Source organism: Argopecten irradians, unplaced genomic scaffold (genome assembly GCF_041381155.1).
Source record: "Argopecten irradians isolate NY unplaced genomic scaffold, Ai_NY scaffold_0539, whole genome shotgun sequence".
Taxonomy (NCBI): Eukaryota; Metazoa; Mollusca; class Bivalvia; order Pectinida; family Pectinidae; genus Argopecten; species Argopecten irradians.
The window spans coordinates 1-12,992 of NW_027188006.1; the positions used below are offsets into that span (position 1 = coordinate 1).

Below are 12,992 nucleotides of genomic sequence, written 5' to 3' on the forward strand. Positions count from 1 at the left end.
GTATGTGGTTATATTACTGATGTTTAACTGGAATGTGTATATATAACATTACTTTATCTCCTTATAAAGACGAGACTACATAATAACAATTAGATAAACCGAAACACAATAGCTGTTAACACCATCCAGGAGACCAGAAACCGTTGTAGTTCTTTGGATCGGACACGGCTGTGCCATTCGGATAATTCGCCGGAACCATTTGTTTGTGGTACTCCGCCATCCTCATCCGTAATTTCTTTACAACATCGGGTAACTTATCCGAGAGGTTATTACGCTCGTTAGGGTCATCTAATACAAAATACAATATAGATAGTAAGTATAACATGGTATATGTATATAGCATTGACATTGATGACATAATTATATCAAGTTCGCATAGCTACTTACTTTAGTATACAAATATATCGATAACTAAATAATGATGTTCTTAATATATACATGTACTTAAAAGATGAATTATTACTATATAATAGACACTGATAACATCGTCTAAAATAACAGTACTAATTGAATTGGTCTTCTCAAGAAGTAAAATATGAAATATTAATTAATTCTTTGCCTATGATCATTTTATCTAATCGATCGATACTGATATCGCAGCAGCAGAAGTAAGGGATCTATACCTCTGAGGTTGAACAGCTGTATTTTGTCGTCCTGACTACCGTCGTACGGGATCTCCTTGATAAAGTTATCGTCTGTGTATGTGGGAGGCGGGTACCAGCCCGGGTACAAACCAGGGTAGCCCACTATCAGCTTATAATCTCCCATACTGTTGGTAAAAAGTGTAATGTTATAGATCATTTAAATATAGTAGTAAATCTCCAGAAGTTATTGAAGGTTTTGACAATCTATGTCACTCAGTACGTTTCAGGACAATTTGAGGTTGGCCTGTTATGTCACATTTTTTACAAAACTTTTTATCTTTATTGTACCGCACATGTACTAAAAACGGCTCTGTATTGCAACGATAATGCTTATCACGATTATTATGATCAATATAAGTGTGAGTTTTCATTCCTCAAGATAGAAATTTTATTTTGATGATTCATTGTCTCACCGAATAGCCGCATGTCCAGCTGTGTATGGCGCGAGATCGTCCAGATTATAGATGAATTCTGTCCGGCTAGAACTACCGTTATTACGGATATTTTCCCATTGGTTAACTCCGTCAATACCCGTATCTATAACAACACATGTGAGATTGGTTGTGATATGGCGCTATCCCCCATAATATAAATTGCATGTGAAATTGTTTAATTGCATATTTATAAGTATATTCATCATATATATTCATGTAAGTATTTCTTTCTCTGGAATTATCATACAATGTAAAGGTCCATATTTAGGTGTAATCAAAGCTAATCGCGACTGGTGGAAAAAAAACATTGCTTTGTTTGTACGTTTAAAGTATCATATACAAATCAAGGTCCATTGATTCGGTGTAAAATGAATATTTATCAACCAGGTCCAAATATAAGCACCCCGGATTTGTCCTAGGACAATATGTTTTTTGTTAATCACAACTGATTAATTGTCGATGAGGATCCATAGTTAGACGCCACACACAAAGTTTTAAAATGATTTTATAATCACGCTCTTACAAACCCTTTCAACTCATACAGATTTATAATAAAACAATTATAGGACAATAAATGTTACCAGGCACTCCACCAGCGGCTGCTACTATGGTCGGACTCCAATCGACAGCGTGAATCATGCTTAAATACATGGAGAATACATTTTTGTTATATTATGATTTCAAAATATCTTATAAAACTACACAGGAATTAAGATGTTTTTTCTCTTATCAGAATCTACTTATTTATATTTTTTTCATTGAATAGTATTTTGGGTTATAATTCAATGTCTTTAGGAAACAGTTAGGTACTCATCTTACTACGGGAAGTGTACATATTGATATCAATTTTTCATCAACACTCTATAGACAATACATCTAATGTACATGGAATTCTATGGAACGCCATAGCTGTCTCGTATGGTTCAAATATACTTATATGAATTGGTATTTTCATTATATGATATGGTTGTATCATTATATGATTTGGTTGTATCATTATATGATTTGATCTTATCAATATTTGGTATCATTTTATCTATATTTGATTTGATTTGACCAATGTATCATTTACTTCAACCATTGTTTCATTTTCATTTGTCATGGTATTATTTTCTGTTACCATTATATCAATCGATTTCACCATTATTTGATTTGGTGACATGTATATTTGATTTGCATCTATCATTGTTTTATTTGGTGTTATCATTGTATTATTTTCATTTATCGTTATATTATTTGATTTCATCTTTATTTTATTTGGTTTTACCATTGTATGATTCTACTTTACATTATTTACAAACATCATTATTTTATTGCATATATACTTTATATGATTATACTTTTCCATTATATGGTTATACTTTCCCATTGTATGGTTATACTTTTTCGTTGTATGATTGTACTGTTTCATTGTATGTATGAGTGATGTAAGCGTCTCTGCGACTCCGATTCGGAACTTTTTACCAGGGTTATTTTCTGCCATGTGTCTACCGCCAAATGACACGAGGCGTAGAAGCTTGATCTTTTGATGCAGATGCTGCAGGTTTGTAAATTTTCTTATGGGGGCTACCTACATTTGTGTCAATCATATAGAGACCTAGGTCAGATTTCATGTCGATCCTAACTGAACTTAATTTATAACTGTCTTCATTCCGATCACGGCAGGGTATTTTTGGATAATAAGCAATTATTGAAGTTTGTGTTATTCTAACTTAGGACAGACTTGTGGCGAATATTTTCAGCAAAATTAAAATTAAGTTCCACGTGTTGGTTTGTTTACGGCAACGAGTCAAAGACCATGGATGCACTGTCAAAATGGCGGAAATTGCGTAAGAAGGGACCAGTCCTGTAACACCCCGATAAAAAATTAACCTTTGTATTTATGAAACATTTTCTACCTATTCTGATTTATTTATACAAGGATTTCTCATACACGTCCTTGATTTATACCTATATTTTTCAAAACAGGAACTTTTTTTAAAAATCCATAACCTGTCTATATTCGACAAAAAACAAAGCCAACTAGATCTATAGACTATTTTGTGGGTAATACATCGGAAATCATGGATAACACGTGTTTTAACATTTTTTCGTTATTCATGCCAAGAACATGTTGCAAGTGCTATTTTTTTTTAAGAAGAGTAGTTTTGCTAGCATTTTAACACTATATTAAAGGCCCACTACCTTTGCGAAAAAAAAAATTAAAAGTTTCTTAAAAACAATAAAATATACAACTAGAAATTGTCACCAGGACAATTTCACGGGCTTTTCACCTAAAAGGTAAATTAACTCTGGTCAAGGTCATTTATATTAACAAACTTGGTAGCGCTTCATCTCAACGTCCTACTCGTCCAATTCCAGGTCTTTGCCATTTCAGAACTTCACAAGAAGTAATTTGAAGATTTTCAGATTGTTAGCCGCTGTGACCTTGAATGAAGATCAAGGTCTTTCATATTCTAACTTGGTAGTCATTTATTTCATGTCTATATTAGGTATCTAGGCCTTGCAGAACAGCAGGAGTCATTTGAAGATTTTAGGTTTTTAAGGCGCCTGTGACTTTGAATATCGATGAAGGTCAATCATATTAACAAACTTGGTAGGCATTTATGTCAGCATGCTACTTGCTAAATATTAGGTCTGTAGGCCTTCTAGAATTTGAGAAGATTTATTAATGATTTTGTTTAAAAATGGCACTTTTGAACTTCGAACCTTATTTGCAACCGAAAATTCAAGTTTTACAGAAAAGTGGTAGTGACGTTAATTGTTTCACTTTTGATTCTACATAACATAACCAAAAATCAAAGGAATTGGCTATGTGGTTGCTACAGCGGTCTCAATGAGCTGAATTTTCAATTTTAAACCTTTCATAGCTCTAAAATTACAAGTACTCTTTGACCTTTGGATGAAGGTCAAGACGGTCGTTTATTTTTTTCAAAATTGATAATCAACTACCAAAGCATACTTCATGGACAATATCAAGCCTCTATGCCATGAAGAACTTGACAAGAAGATGTATTCGTGATTTTCACAGAAAACGGCGAATTTGCATTATGAGTCGATGATAGACCGGAAGTTGACATTTTAGAGAAAAATGTACAATTACAAAGTTTCTTCATATACTATTCTACATAACATATAACAAAATGAGTTATGGCTGTCTAGGTTAAACCGGAAGTGACATCATTGCTGCCATATTTGAATTTGAATCAACACCATATTAACAAGAATTGGTCACATTGATAAGTGAAAGATCTTGTGTGAGTTTGGGCTTGATCAGACAGGTGGAATCAGAGGAGATGTTTAAAATATAATTGTCTAAAAAAATGTATTTCATTGCAAGATTTCCTGTGTAAACTATGTTAACAGTGAAGATTCGTTTCATTGTTTTGCCATCTGGCACAGTGATAAGGCCATACAAAAAAATGTTTGTGTTTCCGTTAACCTGACCGCAACCCTATAAAATTGATGCCTACTCAAAAACTTTTTGTCGGTTTTGTCCTCAAGCAAACAAATAACAACCTAAATTTTGTTTGGTTTTTCACAAAATCAGGAATTTTGGTACAAATTCTGTAAATTTAAGACAACAATAATCCCCTGGGAATCAAATCCATGGTTTATAAATATAAGGCTGAATAAAGTCTCCTTCAGTTTTTCACTGCAAGAAACTGGGATGAAGAGAAAAAATATATAAAAAAAAAACCTACCTACCAACCCTTCATTTTTAAAGGGCGTTACAACTTACAGGAAACAAGAATATTTTTTCAATTGTTACGTCTTATCAACGTCAACCGACACATGGTAATTAGGATGACAGTGGGAAACATAAAACAACCCGCGTTATGAAGTTTGCATTTAAGTTATTTAAATTAAGGTGATGGTAAGTGTAGTATTAACAGTATTAAAAGTTACTAACTTTTGTGATTCTATAAAATTATCAATTTCGTTTACTTTCCCATTTCAAAAATTAAAAGCCGTTTCGGAAAGGTAGTGGCCCTTTAAATATTTTTAGAACTTTTCATGCGATGATGTTCAATTTTGTGATTTGCCGTTGTCTGCTCATATTCAAATTACGGAACTCGTAGGCGAACTTAAATTATCTTATTGGCGGTAGAGCATTCGGCTAGTGTTGGGAGGTTCCGGGTTTGAATCCCGGTCTGACCACTACATTTTGATTTTCTCCTCTCCTGCCACACAATTACATAGATATAGCTTTTTATAATATTATGCATAGCCCAATTTCCTAACACTGAGTTTTAAAGTAGCAATCTCATTCACTCATATTCATTACTTTGCTATTATAAAAACTCATTTTTTTTTACCCTTATAGGGGCTTTCAAAATGGCCAATCATAATGTTAACGAGGTGGAGGATATTTTGAAATCGCTTAATCTGTCGACCCTATGGCCCATATTCAAGGACAACAAATTGACAGAAATTGAAGTTTGTCTCAACTTAGACAATCCCTCACTCCAAAGCCTTGGGTTGGAAACCATGGGTGACCGGATCCGATTTAGGAGGCTCTCAAGCGATACAAAGGTAAATTGAATTTAATGTTAATGTTTCTCAATATTTCTCTTGTTCCGTTACAGTATTTGTTGTTATACTGCTGCTTCATTGTTTTAGTTTTGTCTTAGTCCTTCCTTTATGCTTTTGGGTTTGATGCAATCAGAATATTCTTAATTGATTTGATGTATCAAAAAATTTAAATTTATCAAATGTATCAAATTTCATTTGATTTACAAAATGTACCTGTTTTCTGAAATCCATTGTAATATTTCTTGACATGTATTTAAAAGATACAATGGATATCACTTTTTTTAATATCAACTTATTTCTACTGTACATGTAGTCAGCAAAACTCGGTTGTGTTTTACATGTCCATACAAAATCATGCATTCATGAATCAGAATGGAATTGGAACATAAGGAAAGAGACAGTAAATATCACAAAATGGAAATAAATCATCACAACAAATGTCTTGAAAATGTTTTGAGCACATTCAGTTTTATTTCAACTGGCAATGTCCCCATGTCATTTGAAAGTGTAAAAAAAAAGAGAGATGTTTTTTATGAATGAAATCATTTTTTTGGTCCCACATTATGATACATGATATTGGCAATCTGTATAATTATAGTATTGCGAAACCTAAAAATATAGTTAAAAAGGAGTTGTCCCCCTTGCCGACTCTTCAATTCACATGTGTTTGTATAAAATTATGGCAGGGAGAAAACAGTCGTAACCACCTGCATCATTGTGGCCCTCTTGTGGCTTTTATTTTGTATTTCCCTCTGAGGATGAAACTGCTGTGAACAAGAATCTGGCATGTGTGGGACCACAGGTGTTTGGCTCTACATTTTTAGGTAACCTGATCGAGACAAAGTCTCAAGTGACCTTTTCTATTCGTCTTTTGTCCGTCGTCATGCATTGTGTGTCCATTAACAATTTACATTTTAAACTTCTCCAAAACTGCTGAAGCAATTCAATGAATTTTTGCACAAAACTTCTAAGGCATACTGCTAATCAAAATTGTGAATTATATGGCCCCAATGTACTGGGGGTGGGGGTGGGGGGTGGGGGGCAAAAGGGGACAAAATGGCTAAAATTTCAAAAATCTTCTCCATCCGCAGATGTGGTAGAATCAAATTCTCTTCATAGATTGAAAGGTCTCGAGGTCCTCTCCAAAATTTGTGAATTTTATGGCCCTGGGGTCTCAAGAGTTTCCTCCCCAGGGTCAAAGAAAACTCATTTATGAGCATTATTTCCTTTATTTTCATAGGAAATGTAACATATACTTATAATGGAATGAAATACCCTTCATAGATAAAAGGTTAAATAGATATTATCACAGACTTCAAATGCCTGATAGGCCAATATAGTGCTTGTATGTCTGTTTCATTCTGTATCCGATGACCATGAAGGCCCATGGGCCTCTTATTATATTTGTAATACAGTACTGTACATGTGTCAATTAAGATCTATATGGCCAAAAAAAAATATGTTTGTTTAGGGGGTCACATTAGGCCAAAAAAATAGGGTAGGTAGGTCGGATTTTTTTTTGATATTTTATGTAATTTTTCATGTCACAGATTTATTGCCTATGTACTTGCATAATATTTTTAAATATGCATTAAAAAGAAAGTCTATATTGTTCACCATACTTTAACATGCTGCTATATATTGTCTCTTTCTCTTTTACAAGTACATAGTTGTCTTTTATTTTTTCTTTCCTTCTTCAGGGGGTTAAGTTTACAACAGTTTATATAGAGAAAACACATTTTTGAGCATTATTTAGTCATTTGTTATAGGAGTTGAGTCAAATGCTGTCATAATTATCAGTATGAGATGGTAGTAAAACTTTGTTGTAGGTTACATTAGTACATTACGTAACAATTTATACTTCAAAAATCTTCTCAAATTTAACAAATAGCATAATTTAATTAGGGCCCCGCATCGAGATGCGGGTGCCCTATAGTAATCAGGTTGTCCGTCCGTCTGTCCGTCCGTCCGTCTGTCCGTTTTTTTTCTTTTGCACATTAATGATGGAAGGGAGTGGAGTATTTTCCCCATATTTTACATGATGATTCCCCATCCATCCTAGATCTGCTTGGTAATTTTTCAGGCTGAAATTAAATTAAAAAATCGGCCATCTTGGATTTTAACATTTAAAAAAATCACAATGTTGTTGCTCTTAACTGATAAACATTTTGTTATAACATTATGATGCAAAGTTGTTCAGAATTAAACAAGGAGTTGACTGTCCAAAGGTAAGGTCATGGGCCAAGGTTACTAAGTCAAAGGTCAAGGTCAAATTTATTTGAGTTAATTGTATGCTCTTAATGTAATGTTAGCTTGGAATCAGGATTCAAGTTAAATACTTGGAAGACTTTTTCCAAAGAATTATAATAATGTACCATCATCGGTTTCCCAATTAATGTTGACATTAATTATTTATTAGCAACATATAGCTAACACGGAAGAATTCGTTGTCAAAATACTACTTTTCCACTTAAGCACGTCAGACACATAGCGGGGCCCTTTCTGACGTGTCAGTGTTCTAGTTATTTATATATAGAAAACTCACAAGGTCCTTTCAAACAAAATTGATTTAAATAAATCTGGGGTCCCTGGATGTTTTTCCCCTGGTTAGTAGCTAGTTTGAATTTTGACCTTATTGCATTTCCATGAGATAGTTGAGATAAACTTTTTATCCTTTTTTTTTTTTTTTTTTAGGGAAAAGCAATACTAGTCTTCCTACTGATACCGGTACATCTTTGAGACAAACCAGGCTTTTATTTGGTAGATCAAGGAGACGGACAGAGACTAAGGCACGAGATAAGAAAAAGAGTTCAGCTCGATCCTGGACAGCAAGTTTTGTTTGCTTGTCAGACAAAGATGCAAGTACTGTTCCTAATGGACGCGAGAGAGTAGTTTTGCAGAGCAGTGGGCTAGGCTTCAAAAGGATTGTATTTTCGACAGATGACGATGAAAATGAGGTGAAACAGAAGCTGTCTGAATCATTCCCTAAGTTAATTGGGATTGGTGGTTTTGAACTTTTGAAGTGCTTAGCAAACAAAAGAAAATTGGAAGTGTTAGGCTGCACCTGGAACATTCAAAATCTGAAGGCTGTGATGAGCCCACAGTCCAGGATTTTTATCAGACCAATACAAAAAAAACCTAGAAACTGTGGATGTTTTGTCTGACAATGAAGGTACTCTATCATTCAACAGCAAGATAAAAGAAGAATGTCTCAAATGTGGCCAATTAATATGTGTAACAATGCTGAGGGCCCATATAGTAACCTGCTGTGATGAGGATTCTGATATGGAATTGCCAGACATTGAAATGCATTCAGTATACCAAGACATTTGGTCATCGAACAATGATTTGGATGTAGAGCTTATAGAGTCAAATACAAAGGGACAGGGATCCGGAGCTTCCAATGGTTCGAATGTAGCAGAACTTCACACAGAGACACCAAACTTGAATGATCAGTTATCAAACAGAAATGGACGGGAAGCTTCCAATGGTTCAAATGTAGCAGAACCTCACACAGAGAGACCAAACTTGAATGATCAGTTATCAAACAGAAATGGACGGGAAGCTTCCAATGGTTCAAATGTAGCAGAACCTCACACAGAGAGACCAAACTTGAATGATCAGTTATCAAACAGAAATGGACGGGAAGCTTCTAATGGTTCGAATGTAGCAGAACCTCACGCAGAGAGACCAAACTTGAATGATCAGTTATCAAACAGAAATGAAGCTTCAAAAGATCTTGATTTTCCTATACATGTATCTCCAAAATTATCAAAAGACATAGAAGATATAGTGGAAAATGTAGTGAAAGTTTGTTCACATTGGAGTAATCCCGTAGAAATACTGAAGTTTTTGCAAGCTAATACCATTGTTGGCCGAAAGCTGGAGGTTGAAGATGTTACGGAGACAATAGCTTCTGAAGGAGAAACCAACCATATTTGTGTTGATCGTGAAAACATCTTGGAAACAGCCTTTGATGAAATTCAGCAAATCAAAAATTTCAGAATAACTTTAGAGGTTGATTTTTATGGTGAGGTAAGTAAATAGTGATCAAGTGCCATCTCTTTGCAATATCTTGAAGGCTAATTCTTTAAATCATAATGATATCCTTATTAAATGTGGTCAATAGGGATATGCTAGTTTTTTAACCCACCATCTGATGATGGTGGGCTATTCAAATCGCTTCTTGTCCGTGGTCCGTCTGTCTGTCCTTCCGTTAACAATTCTTGTTAGAGCAGCAGCTATTTCTCGGAAAGTGCTGAAGGGATCTTTCGCAAATTACATATGTAGGTTCCCCTTGGGCCCTAGTTGTACGTGGGCATATTGCCTTTTGTGACTGATCGGGCAACTAGATGGATGACCGTTCGCCATCTTGAATTTTGATAGTTGAAGTTTGTTACAGCTATTTCTCAGACAGTACTGCAGGGATCTGTTTCAAATTCCATATGACATATGTGGGTTTCCATTGGGCCCTAGTTGTGCATGAGTATTTTGGGACCGATCGGTCAACCGTCTTGGATTTTTATAGTCGAAGTTTGAAAAGCAGAGAAAAGATCCATCTGACAATTGTCAGACATGCATAGATCAATCTGGGATCTCTTGTTAGTCCCCTGTCGGTGAAACAGAAGGGGACTTTAGTGTTTGTCTCCATCTAAGGTCTGTTTGTTTTTTTGGATGTTGGTTTCCATCAAACAATAACTTGAGAACAGATTGATGGATAATATTTTTTGAAACTTCAAACATTGGTACCTTTAATACAAGGTAATACAATCTTACCTGTTTCACTGGCAGGGGACAAAAACATCCCTATAAAATTATAACAAAATATATTGCTGAACCCAATTTTGATCCAGTAAGCTATTATGATTACCTTATCTTCCAAAATTTAATTTGAGTCCTTATTTGCATCAATTAAAATTTCATGTTATTTTCCAGAGTGTATCCGACTTGGGTGGACCAAGAAAAGAATTTTTCCGTTTGGTATTGATGGCCATCAAAGAAAAATACTTTGACCATGATCTTAGGAGTGTGCTGAGTGAGGACTACCTTACAGTCGGAAAGATTCTTGGTAAGATCTTAAAAAAGTTCCATTGTAATCTACTGGGTATCTCTACAAAGTCACTCATCTAAAATCTAGTACAAAGTAGACCTTACTAATAATGCTGAACGTATTAACTTGTTCCTTGCAGTTTCTACTTTAAAACATATAACATTGTACATATGTAATTATCAACACCAATGTGGCTCACCTAGCTCATTAAGGCCTAATTTCATAGCTTAAAGCTTAAGATGCTCCACAGCCGACAGCATAAACAATTAACACTCATCATTTGAACAATAATTGGTGTTTTATCGTGTATACATATGCTTAATTAACACAAAAAATGATATGAAATAATTTAGTTTCCTTTCGGTGCATGCACAATCTACTCCATTCCATATAGGACATGGTGCCACAATTTTTTGGGATGCAATTAATTATTTTTTTTTAAAAATATTTTTATCTTGAAGTAAAATTAGAAGCTCAAACTTTTCAATAGTGTTAATCATGTTTTTAGTTAGTAACTTTTGTTACTTGTAACTGATCTTGATAGAGGAAAAATACCATTTGTTATGGGTGGAGCATCTTTAATTGCCATATTTTGTGTACTGACTCTTAAGTACAATTCAATACATATACCCCAATAAAGATGATAGAAAGACAGAATTTTTTTCTCTTAAGTCTGACTGCTAAGGTATATCAGCATTCTAGGAGCTTCAATCAGATCGATATTAAGTGCTCCAGACAATTTTTGGAGCCTAATTGCATACGCACTTTTGAAGAAATGTGTACAACTCTGTGCGACCTAAAACTTAACACAGGTATTTAGATAAAAGTTATGTGGTTATTAGCGTAGCTCACCATTAGATGGTGGGATGGTGGGCTATTCAAATCGCCTTTCGTCTGTGGTCCTACGTCCTTCTGTCTTTTCGTTAACAATTCTCTTGTTACCGCTATTTCTCAGAAAGTACTTAAGAGATCTTTCTCAAATTTCATATGTAGGTTAGGACCCTAGTTCATAGTTGTGCATATTGCATTTTGAGACAGATCGGTCAACAAGATGGCAGACAGGTACACACGTAGCCATCTTGGATTTTGATTATTGAAGTTTGTTATTGCTTTATCTTGGAAAGTACTGAAGGGATCGTTTTCAATTTTCATATAGAGTATACATCTAGCTGTGTATGTAGTCAAAGATCTAAAAGCAGAGATCTAGAAAAGATCCCTTTTTTCCATTGTCGGACGTAAATCATTCTTTGGTAGGCACCAAGATCCATCTGGGATCTCCTGTTCCAAGTTATCTCTGATATTAGTACTTGAAATGTGTAATATATTGATTAAAAAAAAAGATATGGTAAAATTTTACATATTTCACTTTTTATGTATATCGTTTCACTTTGTCATCCTCTATTAATTTGCTTATATTTTTTTTTAGCAAAAAACATTGTTCCTCGATCTCGTAAATATATGTGTTTGAATATTTTAGGCCTCAGCATACTACAAAATGGTCCTCTTCCGACCTTCATTCGCCATGATGTTTTAAATGAACTTTTCTCCAATGACGAATCACAGTCCAGTTGCATCCAGAATTTGAGAATTGGGTTAGATGAGGTTGGAATTTATCAGGTAAAAAGAAAATGTGAAAATTTTAGAAGTCTTCAGCTCACCCAGTTTGGACCAGAGGAAACTTTAAGGTCACCTGAAATGAATTCTCAAGTAACATGTTCTAATCATTATCGCGTTTGTCAGTATTGTTGGTAAAGGCAGGTAGGACAATAATTGCTACCTATAGATATTTCCTGAAATATCCATGTGACATTAGGTGATATGTACAGGACTTCTGGGCCTGATGTTTGAAGCACTGAACTATACATTTTTGTTTTTGCAGATTGGTTCCCGTGTCCCATCTTTTGTCTTCCTGTTGAGGCCTTCCAATAAGAAACTAACAGTCAGAGCTCTGACTCACTATTTGAAACCTAACTTTTCAGAGACAGGTTCTAATGGTAGAGTCCAGGAGGGGAGCAGTGTATGCGGCCTTCATGAGGTACATTCGTGAAGTTGCCAGTAAGTATATAATAAAATTGTTAGATTTAGAAATCAGATCATAGACATAGTGTTGATCGAGTTGAAATTCAAAAGTGTAATCTTCATAGCTATGTAAATATTGACTGTGGTTGACCCTTATAGGAGATTTAAGAAAAAAATGACGACGAAGTTGCACAAAGGTACATCTGGGCAGTCAATGGTACAATTTTTTATTTTTATACACATAAACATGGTGGGAACACAGCCCCTTGTGCATGATATTTCTTCAACATTAAATCTGCATAAATATAC

At 34.6% G+C, this 12,992-nt stretch overlaps 2 protein-coding genes across 3 annotated transcripts; one reads left to right on the plus strand and one right to left on the minus strand.

Moving 5' to 3' along the window:
- Window positions 1-11: 11 nt before the first annotated feature.
- Window positions 12-1,823, minus strand: LOC138312958 (arylsulfatase I-like). Its single transcript, XM_069253661.1, has 4 exons — window positions 1,660-1,823; window positions 1,058-1,181; window positions 624-769; window positions 12-288 (listed from the first exon to the last, which is right to left on the minus strand). The coding sequence occupies exons 1-4, from the start codon at window positions 1,727-1,729 to the stop codon at window positions 116-118; spliced, it is 513 nt and encodes a 170-aa protein (XP_069109762.1). The 5' UTR covers window positions 1,730-1,823; the 3' UTR covers window positions 12-115.
- Window positions 1,824-2,498: 675 nt separating this feature from the next.
- On the plus strand, window positions 2,499-12,726 carry LOC138312956 (putative leucine-rich repeat-containing protein DDB_G0290503). Of its 2 annotated transcripts, XM_069253660.1 has the most exons (6): window positions 2,499-2,621; window positions 5,406-5,614; window positions 8,309-9,649; window positions 10,550-10,682; window positions 12,142-12,281; window positions 12,544-12,726. In XM_069253660.1, the coding sequence occupies exons 3-6, from the start codon at window positions 8,855-8,857 to the stop codon at window positions 12,709-12,711; spliced, it is 1,236 nt and encodes a 411-aa protein (XP_069109761.1). In that variant the 5' UTR covers window positions 2,499-2,621; window positions 5,406-5,614; window positions 8,309-8,854; the 3' UTR covers window positions 12,712-12,726. The 2 variants fall into 2 exon arrangements, with proteins under 2 accessions (XP_069109761.1, XP_069109760.1); XM_069253659.1 differs by lacking the exons at window positions 2,499-2,621; window positions 5,406-5,614 and adding an exon at window positions 6,263-6,438.
- The last annotated feature ends 266 nt before the right edge of the window (window positions 12,727-12,992 follow it).

Coding starts and splice junctions, on each gene's coding strand:
- LOC138312958 (XM_069253661.1), bottom strand. CDS start 1,729: ATGTATTTAAGCATGATTCACGCTGTCGATTGGAGTCCGACCATAGTA. Junction 1,182..1,659: donor AGCCGCTGGTGGAGTGCCTG/GTAACATTTATT, acceptor GTGTTGTTATAG/ATACGGGTATTGACGGAGTT. Junction 289..623: donor ACAGCTGTTCAACCTCAGAG/GTATAGATCCCT, acceptor ATTTTGTATTAG/ATGACCCTAACGAGCGTAAT.
- LOC138312956 (XM_069253660.1), top strand. CDS start 8,855: ATGCTGAGGGCCCATATAGTAACCTGCTGTGATGAGGATTCTGATATG. Junction 9,650..10,549: donor AGGTTGATTTTTATGGTGAG/GTAAGTAAATAG, acceptor GTTATTTTCCAG/AGTGTATCCGACTTGGGTGG. Junction 10,683..12,141: donor TACAGTCGGAAAGATTCTTG/GTAAGATCTTAA, acceptor TGAATATTTTAG/GCCTCAGCATACTACAAAAT.